Source organism: Podarcis pityusensis, assembly GCF_964106645.2.
Source record: "Podarcis pityusensis genome assembly, chromosome: 6".
NCBI lineage: Eukaryota > Metazoa > Chordata > Lepidosauria > Squamata > Lacertidae > Podarcis > Podarcis pityusensis.
Window position 1 is genome coordinate 3757241 of NC_138030.1, and position 19744 is coordinate 3776984.

At 48.0% G+C, this 19744-nt stretch overlaps 1 protein-coding gene across 2 annotated transcripts; it reads left to right on the plus strand.

Annotated features, from left to right (window-relative positions):
• Positions 1-610: 610 nt before the first annotated feature.
• SDCBP2 (syndecan binding protein 2) lies at positions 611-17941 on the plus strand. 2 transcript variants are annotated; one of them, XM_081011518.1, is made up of 9 exons: positions 611-956; positions 3555-3623; positions 4786-4906; positions 6004-6113; positions 8152-8313; positions 9178-9353; positions 11359-11530; positions 13912-14003; positions 15506-17941. In XM_081011518.1, exons 2-9 carry the CDS (start codon positions 3570-3572, stop codon positions 15558-15560), a joined length of 942 nt encoding a protein of 313 aa, XP_080867644.1. In that variant the 5' UTR covers positions 611-956; positions 3555-3569; the 3' UTR covers positions 15561-17941. The 2 variants fall into 2 exon arrangements, with proteins under 2 accessions (XP_080867644.1, XP_080867645.1); XM_081011519.1 differs by having other exon boundaries at positions 895-956; positions 3499-3623.
• Positions 17942-19744: the final 1803 nt, after the last annotated feature.

A 19744-nucleotide genomic window follows, 5' to 3' on the forward strand; every position in this document is an offset into this window, starting at 1 on the left:
CTCGCTGCGCTCCGGAGGCTTCGGGTTCCTTTCAACCTGCTCTTTGGGGCTGGCGGGGGGAAGCCCACCGCCAGCCCCAAAGAGCAGGTTGGGGAGCAGCGGAAAGGCGTGCAGCCTTCCGCTGCTCCGCGAGCGTCTTGGGGCTGCCGGGGAAGCCCGGGTCCCCCCCCCCCAGCCCCAAAGAGCAAAGACAGCAAGTGGGATGCATCCTGCTCGCTGTCTTGCCTTCTGTCACGGCCGCGCGCAACCTCTCCAGCCGGGAGAGGCTGCGCGCGACTATGGCAATAACCCCACCTCCTGCAAAAGCCCACAGGAGCTGCGGAAGGGACTGACTGGCCGCACCAGTCCCTTCTCCCTCCTGCAGGCAGAGACCATCAGAGAGGTCGGACTTGGGGAAGCCCCCCTAACAATGTTTAGGAAAATAAGGATAAGACAAGAATTTGTTTTTATTGTTTTTCTGTTTGTGTTCTTTATTTGTGTTAAAAAATGAATAATTTTTTTTGAAAAAACAAAACAAAGGAAAGCAGAGCAAGACGTTGGGCACTAGCTGTGGATTGAACATATTCAGCTGCAGGTTGACCTTTGGGGGGGGGGGATAAGGAGGACAGAATGGAGTTTCCTGGAAGAGGGTCTGGCTGGCCAGCTGCTCCTGCTCAGAGTTCCACCCCACACTGCTGCAAATTCCACTTGCACTGGGCCGGCTGGCTGAAGTCTGTCACCTGACGTTCCTCTGCTTCATTGCAACACACGGCAGAACCAGTGCTTCTCTAATCTGAGCCACCTCCACCCCTGACGTCATCCAGGTGCACTGACCTGGTTCTCTTCCTGAGTTTCGCTTCCTAGTCAGCTGATGCCCCCGCCCAGCCCAGGCCGAGCCCTGGCCCTTGTTATAAAGTCCAAGGCAGGCTAGGAGTGTGCAAGCCAAGAGCAGAATTCTTGCCAGAGGCAGCCGACAGGTAAGAGCGCCGATCTGTTTTGTGTGTGGAAGGGGGAAGGGAGAGCGAAGGCATCTATTTGGATAAAATCTATGCTCCCACCTTGGATTGTAAAACCCAGACAGCTGGTTGGAAAGACTTCTAAAGCTGCTCTGCATCTGCCACCCTGAATTTGCAAAGAGGGTGGTTTTCCTTGCTGCTCTCCAGATTTTGCTGGAGTTGGGAGAGCCACTGATTCCCTGCTCCGGACGCTGCTTGTGGTTGCTGTTAATTAGCCGCCAGTTAGTTGATAAGCGCTCTCTTTCCAGCATTTTGTGTTCTCCTGGACTCCCTCACCAGGGACTTTCTCCTCGCAGTCCCAGGATGTTCAACTTTTACGAACTTCTGTTAGAAGCTGATTTTGCAAGCCTGCAAGGTGGCTGCTGATGTCCTGACCATATTTAGTGAATCTCTTAAAGTTATTTTGGAGGAGGATTCTTGAGGACAAAAGAGGGGTTTGACACTACTGTCTTAAAACCCTTTCGTGACATTTTGTTATGTAAGATCAAGGAGTTTACGCAGGAAGATATGGAAATGGTTCTCATCTTGGCAGTAATTAAGAAATGAATTAAGAAAGGAAGAATCTGCTCTAAGTGGATTGGGTGTTGATATGAGAGTCGACATATTTGTGTATCAGAGTAGACCCACTGATATTAATAAACCTAAGTTACCCATCACCATTTTTTTCAACTCTGAGTAGGATGAGCCTTGAATACACATTGATTTTAAAGTGTTCCATTTTTATAATGTGTTGGAATATTAATCTGCAAGACTATGTACGACAACAGAAGATATTTGGAATTATTGCAGATGCGATAAATTTGTTTACATTGTATTCTTAAAGCATTATTATTGAACATTTTGAAACCTGATGATAGTTTTACTACATTTGGTTTAACATTAAGCGATCTTTTTTTTTTTTGTAAGTTTGTTCTCAGAATAAAGGCTCAATTTTTTATTTTTAAAAACACAGAATATTGGGCTACTCGAGTTGTAGGATTCCTTCAAGAATGCAATTCTTCTTCTTTAATAAATGTAGTTTTATTGATTTCCAATATATAACAATTACAAAAGAGAGACAGAAAGGTGTAAAAACAAAATCCCAAAGCAATTCTTGTACTTAAGAAAACGAGAAAACTTTATCACAAATCAGAAGAAAAGAGCTATGTGGTTGGGAAGCAGAGTGCTATGTAAACTGGGGTCAGAGGTCATGGTAATCCTCATAGTTTACCTTCCCGCTGGAGCGGTACCTATTTATCTACTTGCACTTTGACGTGCTTTCGAACTGCTAGGTAGGCAGGAGCAGGGACCGAGTAACGGGAGCTCACACCGTCACGGGGATTCGAACCGCCGACCTTCTGATCGGCAAGCCCTAGGCTCTGTGGTTTAACCCACAGCGCCACCCGCGTCCCAGTATATTAATAATGAAATACAATTAAGAAGAAGTATATTTTTGGGGGGACCCCCAAGAGAGTGGGGCCCTAAGTTATCGCTTGTTTAGCTTATACGTAAATCCGGCACTGGATATTCCCTCTTTGCCCTGGTTGTTGCAGTGATGGCATCCTGCTGGCTGGAGGGGCAGTGCTGGTGCCACCCGTGGAGAACTGCCAGGCTGCAAATCAAGTTCTTCCAAGATCTAATTTTAAAACCGCCCACCCCTGTGGCACACATGCCAAGTGGCGAAATGCAATCATTGCATTGTCCTGGAAGATCCTGCATTTTCCTATGACTAACTTTTTATGATCTGGTGATCACTCCTGTGTGTGATGCAAGTAACCTGTGATCCTGCCTCCCATGGCATCAATTAGCCGGGCACGATAACACCTATCAAGTCATCGTCATGGGACAATCTTTTTCAAGTGATTGAGCAACTGCATTGCGTAGTTCCCAACCGTTTTTTAGAAAATAGCTGCCGCATTAATCTGTTAAGACAATTAGATGAATCTGTTAAAGGAACTTCTAGCCAGTGACAAGTGTCACCGGGTACCTTTGGGTGAAGGGCTGGCGATAAATTTTATAATGATAATTATCTTGATTCATAGAATGGCAGTGGTTGGTTTGCTTTTAATCCTTGTGTGTGTATCCAAGTTCTTTTTAAAACCTGAGGGTCAAACTAGCAGGTGTGGATTTATTCAAATCTGATTGCATATGGCTACTCAATTAATATACAGTCATACCTCGGGTTACAACTGCTTCAGGTTGTGTTTTTTCAGGTTGCGGACCGCTGAAACCTGGAAGTACCGGAACGGGTTACTTCTGGGTTTCAGCGGCCGCGCATGCGCAGAAGCGCAAAATTGTGCTTTGCGCATGCGCAGAAGCGCAGAATCGCAACCCGCGCATGCGCAGGCGCAGGTTGCGAGTGCTGCGGGTTGCGAACGCGCATCCCACACGGATCACGTTCGCAACCCAAGCGTCCACTGTGTTTTTTAAATTAAAAAATCAGTGACTGTTCCCCCCACAAAGTGACAGTACCTCCCCAAAAGTAGAACATTGAGGAAACACTGATGTTCTCCTGCGTATTCAGGAACCCAGAGCTGTAGCCTCACCTTGGCATCTTCCTCTGTGTGCTTCACCCCCCAGAAAGAAGCAGCAAACATGGCGACGTTGTACCCATCTCTCGAGGACATGAAAGTGGACCACGTTCTGAAGGTGAGAGACCAGTCGGTCCTTCCCTTGGGCTTCCTGTTGCCCTTCCTTTCATTTTTTGTTTTTATTATGTGTTTTGTGTTTTGATTTTGCATTTCTATGCTGTAAACTACCCTGAGATCCCTGGATGAAGGGCGGCATAACAAACAAAACAAGCAAACAAACAAACAAACACACCAGGCGGACATCACTTCTGTTGCCTTTTCGCCACATCTGCCTTATTGCAGGACAGATTCGAGGGTAAACCATACATGGAACGAGTCTGCCCCTGCGGCTTGATGGAGGTAGAAACTGTCTCTCATGCCTTGTTACGCTGCCGTTTCTACGGAGATATACCGTTGGTATTCATCACTCCTGTTCAGTGGCATAGCATGGGTTGTCAGCACCCAGGGCAAGGCAAGTAATTTGCGCCCCCTAACCCGTGGATTTGCGCCCCCTAACCCTAACCCCCAGATGTTGCGCCCGGTGCGGCCGGCCCACCCTGCACCCCCCACGCTACGCCACTGCTCCCGTTATACAAAAATCTCCAAATGGGTCCGAACTTCAATGTCTAAAACTCCTGGTAGAGGACAAGGATCTAGAGATCACGCCAAGGGTGGCCAAATTCTGTGCAATTGCCATAAAACTCAGGGAACAAGCTGTACTACCAAAATGAGTAAGGTTTTAAATGACCATTTTAGGTTATATTTTAATGATCAAGATTTAATATATATATATATTTAACTGCCGCTATATCTGAATTGTCTCTGTTATACCCATTGCAATTCAATGTATCCCTGTTGTGTTTTATGATTTTCCTGATATTGTAAGTGAGCCGGAACTGGTCTGTGACCATAATAATAAAATTCACTCACGCCTTTTTGCCACCCACTAAAGACCTTCCCTTTCCAACAAGCCTTTTAAATGCAGATCTTGATATTGTTGTTCCTATAAACGAGATTGTTCTTAATTGCTTGTGTCTTTAATTGGCCAATTGCTTCAAGGTGTTTCCTAGGAAAGGATTCCTTTATGGAAGCATATAAACAGCATGCACACGGGACCTTCATGCATCGGCTCAGTCCTGGTTCAAATCGCTCCTCCTGGAAAGCAGGATCTTTGGGGTCCGGTGGGGAGGAGAAGACCCTGGAGATGCCAACCTAATCACTTGCCCTTCTTGCCTCCGCAGGCCCAGGCAGACGCAGCCCCCAAGGCGCCAGCCTCCATCCCTGCTCCGCTCCCTGCCCTCGTTGTGCCATCAGCTCCTCCAGCTTCTCCCGCAGAGAAGGCCGAGCCGCCCAAGCCAGCAGGTAACACAATCTAGAGGTGACAAAAAGCCTTCAGTGTGGTACCAGAGGCTCGCAATGCAAGCTTCAACAGTGCCGAGATGTCATGTAGCTTTGTGGCTTAGGGTCCTCATATCTACGGGACCGCCTCTCCTGGTCTGCCCCGCAGAGGACCTTAAGGTCCATGAATAACCATAGTTTAGAGGTCCCTAAGGAAGTCAGACTATCCTCCACCAGGGCCAGGGTCTTTTCAGTGATGGCTCCGACCTGGTGGAATGCTCTGTCCCATGAGACCAGGGCCCTGCAGAATTTAACCTCCTTGCATCAGGCCTGGAAGACAGAGCTATTCCACCTGGCCTTTAATTTGAATTCAGCCTGATCTTTTATTTCCCTTTTCTTCCCCTTTTATGAAGATCACCCGCTCTGAGACCCCACAGCTAATTCTCCTCTGGCCCAAGTAGGACCAATTCAGCCAGCTAGCCCTGGGGATTATCTAATTGATTTTTTATTTTTATTATTATTCATGTTTTTATACTGTATTTTATGCTGCTTTTATAATTGTTTTAAATTTGTTGTTAGCTGCCCTAAGCCCGGTTTTTGAACCGGGAAGGGCGGGATATAAATAAAAAAATATTATTATTATTATGTAGAGAGAGATTGTAGAGTTGGAGGAGGTTCAGAAAACGGGATGGACCTCTAAGAAGAACAGTTACAGCGTCTGGGAGTTTTTAGCTTGCAGAAAAGGCGAGGAAGAGGAGACATGATAGGTTTACAAAATCATGCAGGGCATGGAGAAAGGGGAGAGAGAGGAAAGCTTTCCTTCCTCTCTCATAACGCTAGAATTCATGGGAGCTGAACGTTGGAAGATTCAGATCTGATAAAAGAAACTCACACAGCACAGAATCGAACTATGGACCTCACTCCCACAGGAGGCGGTGATTAGACGGAGGGCTAGCCCTTATTGTCAACATGTGCAAACACATCGTGAGATCTAGAGACTTGATTTTTGTGTTTTGTTTTGCATTCTCCGCAGCTGACGCACGAGATAACGCGCAGAGTGCATTATTGTGCAGCTCACGCTCTGAATTCACTTCTCCCTCTTTCTTTCCTTTCCTTTCCAGCCCTGCCAGTCTTGTACCCGAACCTCACGGACTTAAATGATTACATGGGCCTCTCTCTCTCCAGTGAGGAGGTCCAAAAGAATCTGGGACTTGCCCCGGCAGGCGGAAACGTAAGCATTTCTGAGGGTCATCTGCAACAGCTTTTCATTTGTCGGTTGCATTTGCAGAATCCCTGTGTGCAGGAGCATTCTGCCAGGACCTGCCTATCTCTAACTCTTGGATAAATCTGCCGTCCAGCGCGTTTCCCCTGGGCCAAACTCTGTGGAAAACGACCTAGGCAGAGGTGCAGAGTCGCAGCGGTTGCCTTCCGTGTGAGAAGAAGAAGTAAAAAGTCCAGAGACTGTTTCTTCTACAGTGGTGCCCCGCAAGACGAATGCCTCGCAAGACGAAAAACTTGCTAGACGAAAGAGTTTTCCGTTTTTTGAGTCGTTCCGCAAGACGAATTTCCCTATGGGCTTGCTTCGCAAGACGAAACGTCTTGCGAGTTTGTTTCCTTTTTCTTAAAGCCGCTAAGCCGTTAATGGCCACTAAGCCGTTAATAGCCGCTAAGCCGCTAATAGCCGTGCTTCGCAAGATGAAAAAACCGCAAGACGAAGAGACTCGCGGAACGGATTAATTTCGTCTTGCGAGGCACCACTGTATCTCTAAAAGCGTTTATTTACAGCCATAAATCAGTCCACAAAAACCATCACAACTTGGAGACATTCTCTCAGTGCCGGAGCACAAAAGACACGCTCTGTGTATCTCAGCGTCTCAGCCTAAACTGAAAGTACCGTATTTTTTGCTCTATAAGGCTCACTTTTTCCCTCCTAAAAAGTACGGGGAAATGTGTGAGCGTCTTATGGAGCGAATGCAGGCTGCGCAGCTATCACAGAAGCCAGAACAGCAAGAGGGATCGCTGGTTTCACTGCGCAGCGATCCCTCTTGCTGTTCTGGCTTCTGAGATTCAGAATATTTTTTTTCTTGTTTTCCTCCTCCAAAAACTAGGTGCGTCTTCTGGTCTGGTGCGTCTTATAGTGCGAAAAATACAGTAACTCACAGACAAAGAACTGTGACGCACAGCTTCACGTGGTAGCTCCTCCCAGATACAGGACACCACTGGAGGTTAACCCTATAACCACCATACTCCACACTAACTCTGGGGTGGAGAACCTTCTCCACCAAAGGGCCACATCCCCCTCTGTGTAACCTTGCCAGGGCCACATGCCAAGGGTGGGTGGGAACAGAGTCAAAAGTGAGTGGAGCAATGAATGGGAATCATAGCAGTGTTGCATAGTGGTTAGAGTGTTGGCCTAGGACCAGGGAAACCTGAGTTCAAATCTCTTCTCCGACCTGAAACTCATTGGGTGACCTTTAACGGTGGCCTCAGATCCTGGTGGTTCCTTGATTTCCCACCATGACATTATCTTGCTGAGTCAGTCGGAGGAAGATAGAAAGCTGCCTTCTGCTGAGTCTGGACCGCTGGTCCACTTAGCTCAGTATTGTCTACCCGGACTGGCAGCAGCTCTCCAGGTTTTCAGAGATCCCCAACCCTATGGGGAGATGCTGGGAATTAAACAAGGGCCTTTCTGCATGCAAAGCGGGTGCTCTAACCACTGAGCCATGCTGCTTTTCTAGGAATGCAAATTTGTACAGTGACCCAGTGAAAGGCTGTTCTGGAACTAGGATAGCCAGGTCAGGAGCATTGCAGACCCTGAGATTTCAGTGACCTAGAAGTGACCTTTGGTGATTCTCCTTCTGTGCTACCTCCCACTGCTGAGCCTTGGAGATGGAGGTTAATTGGGAGATGGGAGGAGGATAGACGCCCGAGCTAAAGCTTGCAGGCTTCACACATTGAATGGATATTCAAGCCCTCTGCCTGCCACCAGGAGGCAGGCAGGCCAACCTGGAGATTTCAGGATAGCCCTGGACTTCAGGAAACTTTATCAGGAATGTCCCTACCACATAGGACAGGCTTCCTCAACTTCGGCCCTCCAGATGTTTTTTTGGCCTACAACTCCCATGATCCCTAGCTAGCAGGACCAGTGGTCAGGGATGATGGGAATTGTAGTCTCAAAACATAATGTGGAGAATGAACCAGCCGCATTATCCAGTGTGTGCGTGGGTGAAAATAAAATTGACTGTTCCACAACTTGGGTTCTTTGGCAGGCTGTGACCTCAGCGCCCACCGCATCGGGCTTGGTGGTTGCCCCCGTGACGGGAAGCGACCTGGGGATTCGTCGGGCGGAGATCAAGCCCGGCTTGCGGGAGGTTCACCTCTGCAAGGACGAGCGCGGGAAGACGGGACTGAAGCTGAGGAACATTGATAAGGTGAGTTCTGAGGTTAGGACTTTCCGAGGCAGGAAGAGCCAGAGAGTGCTACTGGATGAAGCCAAAGGCCCATCTAATCCAGCCTTGCGGTTTTTACAGTCGCCGTGTCTGGGTCAGCGTTCTTTGTTGTTGTTTAGTCGTTTAGTCGTGTCTGCCTCTTCGTGACCCCCTGGACCAGAGCACGCCAGGCACTCCTGTCTTCCACTGCCTCCTGCAGTTTGGTCAAACTCATGCTTGTAGCTTCGAGAACACTGTCCCACCATCTTGTCCTCTGTTGTCCCCTTCTCCTTGCGCCCTCCATCTTTCCCAACATCAGGGTCTTTTCCAGGGAGTCTTCTCTTCTCATGAGGTGGCCAAGACTGCCTTGAGACAGTCTTTAAACCTCTTTTGTTGACCATCAGCATTACACTTTCCCTTTTTAAGTTCGGAATAGAGTAGTTGCTTTGGAAGACAATCATCAGGCATCCACACAACATGACCAGTCCAATGAAGTTGATGTTGAAGAATCATTGCTTCAACACTGATGATCTTTGCTTCTTCCAGTACACTGGTATTCGTTCGCCTGTCTTCCCAAGTGATGTGTAATTTTTTTTGGAGACACGGTTGATGGAATCTTTCGAGGAGTTGGAGATGGCGTTTATAAGTGGTCCATGTTTATGATGCCAATCAGCCCAGCTGTTGGGTGCCCAGGCCATCAACTCCCTCCCCTTCTGAGAGGTGTGGGACTGGCTTCCTTGAAATCCCATCTCACCTGCTGCCCAGGGACGCCTGCCTCTGGGCTCTAGGCGGACGTGGCTCTTTCCTTGCTGGTCTCGTTTTAGAAATCAAGTATGTCGGTTTTCACCAGCCCAATGTCTTCTGCAGGGCTTGTTTGTGCAGCTGGTCAAGGCCAACTCCCCGGCTTCTCTGGTGGGTCTGCGCTTTGGAGATCAGATCCTGCAGATCGATGGGAAGGATTGCGCAGGCTGGAACACGGACAAGGCTAAGCGGGCGCTGAAGAAAGCCTCTCCGGAGAAAATCGTCATGGTGGTCCGGGACAGGTGAGGAACAGGAAGTGGCCCCGGTTATCTGAGTCATTGTATGACCCTGAAGAGCTGCATTTCCTAAGCCCCTAGAACTGCCTTTAATATTAAGGATGCTCATAAAATGCAAGTTGCAGGGGCTTCTGCTCTGCTTGCCTTTTCAGGAATGCCATACTGTTCTATCCATAAGATGAGGGTTTTTAATTAAAAAATTAGCTTTAAAATTATCTCTTGTCTTATACATGGGTAGGGACGCGGGTGGCGCTGTGGGTTAAACCACAGAGCCAAGGACTTGCCAATCAGAAGGTCAGCGGTTTGAATCCCCGCGATGGGGTGATCTCCCGTTGCTCGGTCCCTGCTCCTGCCAACCTAGCAGTTTGAAAGCACGTCAGAGTGCAAGTAGATAAATAGGTACCGCTCCGGCGGGAAGGTAAACGGCATTTCCGTGTGCTGCTCTGGTTCGCCAGAAGCGGCTTAGTCATGCTGGCCACATGACCCAGAAGTTGTAAGCCGGCTCCCTTGGCCAAGAAAGCGAGATGAGCGCCTCAACCCCAGTGTTGGCCATGACTGGACCTAATGGTCAGGGGTCCCTTTACCTTTACCTTATACATGGGTAGTGCAGAGGTGGGTTGGGCGATGGGTCGCAGTGGCAAGCGGGAGATTCTCAGTGGCGATATTGCGGGTGATTGGTGGCTGTGAGAAGGGCTGCAGGTGATGGGCTGCCGCTACTGCAATAGGGCCGCATGTCTTCAGCGACATGTGCAATTGTCAATGGCAAGTGGTTTTCGGCAATCAACAACTCTGGGCTATCCTCCCCATTTTCTTGATTTGGAGTTCCCAAAAATAGGGGGTGTCTTATAGATGGAAAAATACAGTATATCTAAAAATATAGGAAAGGGGTTGAAAATAACACCCAGCCATATGCTAATGGCTTCCAGGCTCAAAGGCCTGGTTTTTTGGAGACTGGAAATGGCTAAGAACGTTGTATGCTCTTTTTCCCGGCAACTCAATCAGAAAGGTGGGATACAAAGAGTAAAATGATAATTGTGAAGGCGGTAAGGTCCTTTGTTGAGTGTCTGGAGGCACTTGGAGGATGGATGGCGGCTAACAGATTGAGGTTGAATCCTGACAAGACAGAAGTACTGCTCTTGGGGGACAGGGGGCAGGCAGGTGTGGAGGACTCCCTGGTCCTGAATGGGGTAACTGTGCCCCTGAAGGACCAGGTGCGCAGCCTGGAAGGCATTCTGGACTCTCAGCTGTCCATGGAGGCGCAGGTCAATTCTGTGTCCAGGGCAGCTGTTTACCAGCTCTACCTGGTACGCAGGCTGAAACCCTACCTGCCTGCGGACCATCTCGCCAGAGTGGTGCATGCTCTAGTTATCTCCCGCTTGGACTACTGCAATGCGCTCTACGTGGGGCTACCTTTGAAGGTGACCCGGAAACTGCAATTAATCCAGAATGCGGCAGCTAGACTGGTGACTGGGAGAGGCCACCGGGACAACATAACACCAGTCTTGAAAGACCTACATTGGCTCCCAGTACATTTCTGAGCACAATTCAAAGTGTTGGTACTGACCTTTAAAGCCCTAAACGGACTCGGTCCAGTATACCTGAAGGAGCATCTCCACCCCCATCATTCTGCCCGGACACTGAGGTCCAGCTCCGAGGGCCTTCTGGCGGTTCCCTCATTGCGAGAAGTGAGGTTACAGGGAACCAGGCAGAGGGCCTTCTCAGTAGTGGCGCCCGCCCTGTGGAACGCCCTCCCACCAGATGTCAAGGAAATAAGCAACTCTCTTCTCTTTAAAAGACATCTAAAGGCAGCCCTGTATAGGGGAGTTTTTAATATTTAACGCTGTATTGTTTTTAACACTTGATTAGGAGCCGCCCAGAGTGGCTAGGGAAACTCAGCCAAATGGGCGGGGTATAAATAATAAATTATTATTATTATTATTATTATTATTATTATTATTAATGATGTGATACGCTATTACAATACTTTAACATTATAATCTTTGCTCGGTAGGCCTTTCCAGCGCACAGTGACAATGCACAAGGACAGCATGGGCCACGTGGGCTTCATCGTCAAGAAAGGGCAAGTCAACTCGCTTGCCAAAGGCAGCTCTGCGGCTCGGAACGGGCTCCTCATCAACCATTACATCTGTGAGGTGAACGGGCAGAATGTCATTGGCCTGAGGGTAAGGACTCTTGTGTGAAAGGGGCAGTGGAGCAAAGGATGCTGGCGGAGAGCTCTGTGGAGCCACGCAAATTTCGGGCTGCGCTCAAATCCTTAAAAGCTGGAAACTTGCTCTTAAAAAACCAAAACAGCTCAATCAAAAAATCCAAGCTGTCTTCTGCACCCAGTCCCCAAATCCAGATGTAGCCGTGCCCATTCCTCTCTGTGCTCTACTGTGACTGCGTTTATATTATTACGTTTATTTGCAAGTCCTCTGTTATGTGCAGCATCTAGCATTCTTTGGGCACCTATACAAGTCCACACCTTCTGCCTGGTTTTGTTTGGAACGGATGGGTTAGAGGAGGGTTTGGTGGAGAGATTTCAAGAGCAGGGAGAAAGTGTTGGCTGGCATAAAATACCATATTTTTTGCTCTATAGGACTCACTTTCCCCCTCCTAAAAAGTAAGAGGAAATGTGTGTGCGTCTTGTGGAGCGAATGCAGGCTGCGCAGCTATCCCAGAAGCCCGAAAGCAAGAGGGATTGCTGCTTTCACTGTGCAGTGATCCCTCTTGCTGTTCTGGCTTCTGAGATTCAGAATATTTTTTTTCTTGTTTTCCTCCTCCAAAAACTAGGTGCGTCTTGTGGTCTGGTGCGTCTTATAGCGCGAAAAATACGGTGGTTCTTTTCTGGGGGGTGTCCAGGCATGTGGGGCAGTGAGAAAGAGGGGGTCCATTTAGGGTAAGCAAAGGAAATCTCTGGCACGGGTTCGAGTTTGCCTCACAAAGCTTTCCACACCCGAGCCACACTTAGAGCAGAGCTTTCCAAACTTTTCACGTTGGTGGCGCACTTTTGAGACATGCATCATTTTGCGACACAGTAATTCAGTTTTGCATCATTTCATGACACAGTCATTCAGTTTTACTATCAAACTGGAGGTTAAACTAACCCCTTTCCAGCCCCAGGAAAAGTGCAGGGAGAGTTTGTGCGGTATAGCTACACACTGCTGCTGACACACTAACATGTCACAACACACAGTTTGCAAAGCTCTGATGTGGGGTGTACTGCCAATTCTTCCCTTTGATGTTGGGTCACCCGACCTCATGGTGACATCAGGTGATTGACAGGTGGGCAGGTTGAGCCTGCTTGCTTGTCAAAAGTGGCCTCTGGGAGATCATGGGGAGAGAGAGAGATGGGAATCTGGTCCACCAGCTAGATCCTGTCCCCCACCCCAGATTTAAAGGACTTGGGAACATTCTGGATGGGCAAGGCTTAGTGGAGTTTGGGTGGCACAGGACAGAACATACTGGGATATGAGGGGAGAAAGGTAAAAGGGGGGGACAAGCACGGATAGCTCAGTGGGTAGAGCGTGAGACTCTGACTCTCAGGGTTGTGGGTTTGAGCCCCACTTTGGGCAAAAAAGATTCCTGCATTGCAGGGGGTTGGACTAGATGACCCTTGTGATCCTTTCCAACTTTCCAATTCAAGATCCTCCTTCAAATAATGTTGGGATCTCCTGGCTTTGCTCTCTTTCCCCCAGGCAGCTGTCAGGGGCCTCAGACAACAGGGTGGCACAAGAAAAAATGTCATTTTAAAATGGGTACAGGAAGGGGGGGGGCTCCCTTGTGCAATTCAGTAAAGTGGCAGCTCGCCCCATCTTTGCTTTTTCAATTTTTAAAAATTGATTTTCCAAATTTATTTAAACAAACAAACACATCTTAATTGTACTTAATCAAATCTTAGTAACATTGTTAAGTGACTTCCACAAATCCCCCTGGCTGGATTTCAGTGTATATCATTGTAACAGTTTTCCAAATTTTCCCATAAAATTAACTTAATCACTTAACATCTTTCTTTCTTTTCATTTTAACTTTAAACATGTTATTCTCTAACATTACATATTTAAATCCCAAGCCTATCTGGTATTTGCAAGTTTTTCCCAATTAAGTTATCTTAACATACCGTATTTTTTGCACCATAACACTCACTTTTTTCCTCCTAGAAAGTAAGGGGAAATGTCTGTGCGTGTTATGGAGGGAATGCCTATGGGTGGCATGCCTATGGAGTTTCCTCCTCAAAAAACTACGTGCGTGTTATGGTCGGGTGCGTGTTATAGAGCGAAAAATACGGCACTTAACTAAGTAGTCTTTGAATTTCCTCCATTCCTCCTGGTGGTACTCCTCCTGATTGCGGACTCTTCCAGTCAGGTCGGCTAGCTCCGAAAAGTCCATCATCTTCATCTGCCATTCCTCCACTGTTGGGACTTCTTGTGTTTTCCAATTCTTAGCTAACAAAATTCTAGCTGCAGTTGTGGCATACAAAAACAGTCTAACATCTTTCTTGGGCAATTCCAAACCTGTTATTCCATCTTTGAGCAACCTTCTTCTTGAACTCTTCCTTCTCAAGGACAAGGAGATCACAGAGGTCCTCACCAACGCCGGCAACATCATCACTCTGACCATTGTCCCTGCCGTGATCTACGAACACATGGTCAAAAAGTGAGTGGCCTGGAGTTGGGTGGTGGTGGTGGGCAGAACGGCCAAGTGAGCGAGCTGAGAAATGGCCACCCAATCCGTAGCTCACCCCAGCTGGGAACTCGCTGCCACAGAGATGAAGAACTTGTGGCTTTAGATCTTGAGAACATCAGAAGGGTTTGCTGGACCAGACCCATCAAGTCCAGGATCCTGTTCTCACAGTGGCCAACCCAATACCTTTGGGAAACTAGGAAGCAGGACATGGGTACAAGAGCATCTCTCTCTTCCTGTGGTTTTCCAGCCACTGGCATTCAGAAGCGTTGCTGCCTCTGTGGAGTCTGAGCCGAGCCATAATGGCTAGCAGCAACCAATAGCCCTCTCCCCCTCCATGAATTTGGCCAATCCTCTTTTAAAGACATCTAAATAGGTGGCTACCTCCTGTGGGTGGGAGTTCCATAGTCTAATCATGCACCGGATGAAGAATTACTTTATCTGCTCTGAATGTTCCGGGACCTTGTTGGAGTCCAAGCTTCCATCATCTCTGAATGTTGGCCACCATGGCTGGGATTTGATGTGAGTTGGAGTCCAGCAACCTCCAGGGGGCCACATATTCCCCCAGCCCTGTGCTAGACCAGTCACATAAGCTCCCAGTCTCTGTTGTCCACCTTGAACATATATGTAAGAACGCAAGGAGAGCCCAGATCAAGGGTCAGTGTAGTCCAGCATCCTGTTCCCAACAGCAGTCAGCCAGAGGCCTTTGGAAAGTCCAGAAGCAGGGCATGAAGGCAACACTCATCCATTTTTGACCCTTAGCAAATGGCATTCTGAGACAGATTGCCTCTGAACCTGGAGGCTACATTTATATAGAATGGCTGAAGGGCCCAGCCACCATGAATTTGTCTGTTCTTCTTTTAAGAGTCACCTAATGGCTAGGGACACGGGTGGCACTGTGGGGCTTGCCGATCAGAAGGTCGGCGGTTCGAATCCCCGTGACGGGGTGAGCTCCCGTTGCTCGGTCCCTGCTCCTGCCCACCTAGCAGTTCGAAAGCACGTCAAAGTGCAAGTAGATAAATAGGTACCGCTCTGGCAGGAAGGTAAACGGCGTTTCCGTGCGCTGCTCTGGTTCGCCAGAAGCGGCTTAGTCATGCTGGCCACAGGACCCGGAAGATGTACGCAGGCTTCCTCGGCTAATAAAGCGAGATGAGCGCCACAACCCCAGAGTCGGCCACGACTGGATCTAACGGTCAGGGGTCCCTTTACCTTTAAGGTCATGGCAGGCACCATATCAGTGGCAGGAAGCAATGCAATCTAATAATGAGTTATGAAAAAGAATACTTCCTTCTGGCTTTCCCATCGCTAGTCAATTTAACTAAGTGACTTTAACTTCTAGTATTACTCAGGTGGGAGAGGAGGAAAAAACTTTTGTGGCCTTAGCTGTACAGCTGAATTTTGCAGAGAGTATTTTGACCTCTTTTAAAGGGCTCTTGCAACACCCGGGCTGATTCCTGTTCCTTCTGTCTCCTAAGGCTTTCAAGTGGGCTGGCGAAATCTTCCATGGACCGTTCAGTTCATGATGTTTAAAATTGCTCAAGACTTCCCCTCCTTCCACCGTCTCTCTCTTCCGGGATGAAATACACCACAGATGACTCCTCCAGAACCCTTTCAGTCTCACTGGAGAATAATCAAGAGGTGCAGAAAGATAAATCAATTCCTTGAAGCTTTCAGTTATTCTTTAAGGACTGTGAGGTCTCCAGAGATTTGATGGGGACATAGTGGAGTTTATTGCATTCCTGGGTGATTCTTACCTCCATGAGGAAGTGAAGCAGCCAATTCTCTGATCTTCATAGCTTAAATGTAAACCGAAGAAACTCAACCTGCCCTTCTGCTGCCTATTCAGACAACCAAATCAGACCTGGGTGCCTTTCTATTTAGCAGAATAGCCAGCCTCAGGCTTGCATAGCTTTAACACCAGAACCACTGTGGTCCAGCAGTGTGTTACAAATTTACAAAGCAAACAGCCTGACTCTTTTAGGGAAACACTAGCCTGTGTTAAGTGATGCCAACGGTGCGCTCTTGTTTAAGCACATTGGACATGATTGCAGGGCCACCTCGATCGGTGCCAGAATGAAAGAGTGCCTGCTTTGAATGCCATGTTGGAAAGAGAGCAGGGATATAAATGCAATAAATGCACTTAAGACAGGACTGGTTGCGATTAACAGAGCGATGGGGCAATGCACTGAAAACAGCACGAGATGAATGAATGATCAGTGGGAAGATGTATCCACACCCTGCAAGCAAACCAGGATGAATGCTTGTTGTTGTACAGCTTCTCTGCAATCAAAGCAGAACAAATAAAGGCTGGATGTGGTCAAACTTCTGTGTAAGCTTGGGCCAAGCCTGCTGGGATGAACACTCCATGAACAGGCAATCTGAAGATTAAAATCAATCTAGGCAGTGTCTGGCACAACCAGAGCCCACAGTTCACCCAAGCTAACATACTTTGGATGAATCCTAGGAGTTAGCAGGCTGGTAGCTGGCCAGTGGTCCACCGGTGGATTGCAGTCTGAGCTTCCACCCATCCTTTGAGTCTTGGCTGTGTACAGAAGGAGGGTTTGCTACCTCCAAGTGCCCCTGTGCTTTTTGTTGCATGTTTGCTGCAGGATATTGAGCAATGATAGTTGCTCATGGGCATAGCTGTCAACTTACAGATTTGAAAATAAGGGACCAGCAGCCTCGAAAATAAGGTACCAGCAGCCAAAATAAGGGATTTTGCTTAGCTTATACAGAAATCCGGCACTGATGGAGCCAGGCTGCTTTGGCTGCGACTGACTGTGTTTTGCAGGGGGTTCGACTAGATGATCCTAAGGGTCTACAACTCCCACCAAAGAAGAGGGGCAGACAAAACTGATGAACGACGTCAAGTAGGCAAAGCTTACAGGCAGAATTAGAAACCAGGAAGAGGACCTCTTTAATAAAGAATGGGGAAAGTTTATAATTTATTTGAAAAGCTATTTTAAAGAGTTACGTACATTGGTAGGATTGACAGAAAACTTGTAGTAAAAATTTGAACTATGGATGGACAAATGATTTATAAAAAAAGAGTTATGAAAGGGATGCAGAGGGGGAAATCACAACATTAAGATGCTGCACTGGTTGGAGGGTATGCTAAGCAGCACGTCGGGGCTGCCGTCATCCTGGCGCAAGGAGTTCCATTGACCCTTCCCTGCCCGAGAGAGAGGGAGGGAGGGAGACTCTTGCCCACGCCGCCTGCGAGCCCGGCATGAGGCGGTTGCGGCGCCGCTACAGCCACTGAAGCACCGCCCTTCTGCGTCCCTCCCCATCCCCTCCTCTTCCTCCTCCCTCAGGCCGCCTCAGCCGCCGCCACTGCCGCCTCCGGCTTCCCCTGGCATCGCGGCGGAAGTCTCGCAAGAGAGGGGCTGCCTGCCCGTGCGCCGCCACCTGTCTCCCCACAACGCGCCTCTGAGGGGGAAAAGGGAGAGACGGAGACGTGGCAGCTCGTGCACGCACTCTCTCGAGGCGGAGGACCCCCAGCCGCTGCTTCCCTCCCGAGCCGGGCAAGCATGAAACCTGAGAAATTTAACGGACATCATCCGGGACAGCAGCGGGAAATGGCGCTGGGATAAGGGAGTTTCCCGCCAAATAAGGGACGGTTGACAGTTATGCTCATGGGGCAACTTGGCCCTTGGTTTGGTTCTGCTGCCCCTGTCCAGAGTATGCCAGTGTGGAAGCAAAGTCTGCCTCCTTCTCCCCCTCCCAGTTTCAGCCTCGACCAATCATGGAAAGCAAGACGCCTTTGGAGACTGAAACGACATTTTATTACAGCCACCAAACAGACAAAGGTTACAGGACAGTGGAAATCAAAACCCAAGTAGAGTATACAGCTTTTAAGTTCTGTATTTAAAAATATATTATATAGATTTTTTTTCTTCTTCTCTTTCAAATATAGTCATACATTTATTTCTCGGCAGAGCTTTGGATAGTCTAACAGATGTGTACACATATCCACAAGTACATCACACGGGTGGCTTTCCTCGTAGCGCACCACCAGCCATGTTTGCCACCCTTTCACCAAAATCCACTCTTTTGCGCTCTCCTTCCCTACCCAAATACTTCACGTTACAGTTAAAACAGAGGCAAAACCTACCTCCCACTGGCTAGCTCATCTGGAAAATCTGCCTTCTATGTTTTCCCTAACCCTTGCCCCTTTCTGTAACCCAAGCAAACCGAGGGTTACCGTCGATTCCGGCGTCTAAGACGACTTTTTAACCCCGGAAAAGAGGTTAAAAAGTTGGGGGGTCGTCTTATACGCCGGGTACCACCTCCGAGGCAGCAGTGGGTGGCGGGCTCTGCGTTGCGCTGGGCAGCTTCCTCCTGCCCAGCGTATAAGGCTGGGATTATAAGACGAAACCCCAAATTAGCATTGCCAATTTGGGAGGTTGTCTTATACGCCCAGTCACCTAGTATGCCGGAATCTGCGGTATTCAATCTACCCTCGACTCTTTCAAATCCTTGCGGCAGCCGAATCACATGGGCTGTTTGTTTGCCACAAGCGCAGGCACAGATGCTGTGGCTGCCACTGCGCAACTGGCTTCAGGAGGCTTGTGAAACTCTGGGCCTGGGCTTGCGACACACGGCACGCCCAACCTGTTTGCCCTTGCTGCTACATCGTGAGCCTGAAGGGGAAAGAAGCACAGGTCGGCCGAGCGGCCCGTGAAGGCACCCCGGTCACAAATGCGAGCCTTGTGGTCAGGGCGGCTGAAGACCTGGGGTGCAAACTGTTGACACTGGCACCAAGCGGGGTGGGACGGGACCATGTGTTCACTAGCATTGGCTCTGCAAGCAACAGAGCCCCCATTAAATCCAAACATAAGGCCAGCTCTAGCTACTTCAATTACACAAAACACATGAAATACCGTGAAAATCCCTGAAACGAGAAGTAATCGACTAGAAATATTATCTTGCGGAAATCAACTAAGTAATAAAAATAAAAAAACTTAAGGGAAAACCTAATAGAACAAAGCCTTAACGGGATGCCGGCTACAAACCTCGTTTCACAGAACTATTCAGTTTCCTCAGAAGGAAATAGAAATATATAAACTTTAAATGACCAAACAAGGGTAGAACCTCAAAAATTCTGATGTATTATAATCCTAGCTCAACCTACATAAAGCAAAACGCAGTAATAAAGGATTGAAGACTCAAAAGTACAGTTTCTAATACTGAATTTTCAGAAAAGGTTTGAAAACCTAAATAGCAAGTTTTAAACAAAGCCCAACTTGAAGAAGGCCAAGCACAATAATAAGGGGTTGAAGACTCAACTATGAAAATTCCGGTGCTGCTTTTACAAAATGGCTTAAAAAGCTAAATGGCACAAATTCAAAGAAAGGAATACAAGATAAGCTGTTTTAGGTTTTGAACAAACTCAAGAACAGGGCTGAAACGCTCCCATGGTCCAGATGTTACTGCTGATGTTAAAGACTGATTTGATGTCCACAAGATAATATTTCTAGTTGATTTCCACATTTTAATAACATTTCTAGTTTATAATATTTATAATGTTTATAATATTAATAATATTTCTAGTTGATTTCCACAAGATAATATTTCTAGTCGATTACTTCTCGTTTTAGGGATTTTCACAGCATTTCATTTGTTTTGTGCAATTTCTCAGTTCCGTGGCTGCCTTTTTTCCTACGAGTTGCTTCCATAGCTGAGGCTCTCTCTGTGCCATAGGGCTGGCATTG

What these genes read in the sequence shown, in the direction of transcription:
- SDCBP2 (XM_081011518.1), top strand. Translation starts at nt 3,570, where the DNA reads ATGGCGACGTTGTACCCATCTCTCGAGGACATGAAAGTGGACCACGTT. An exon ending in AGCTGAGGAACATTGATAAG is followed by an intron (nt 8,314 to 9,177) that starts GTGAGTTCTGAG and finishes TGTCTTCTGCAG; the next exon opens with GGCTTGTTTGTGCAGCTGGT. An exon ending in TACGAACACATGGTCAAAAA is followed by an intron (nt 14,004 to 15,505) that starts GTGAGTGGCCTG and finishes CTGTCTCCTAAG; the next exon opens with GCTTTCAAGTGGGCTGGCGA.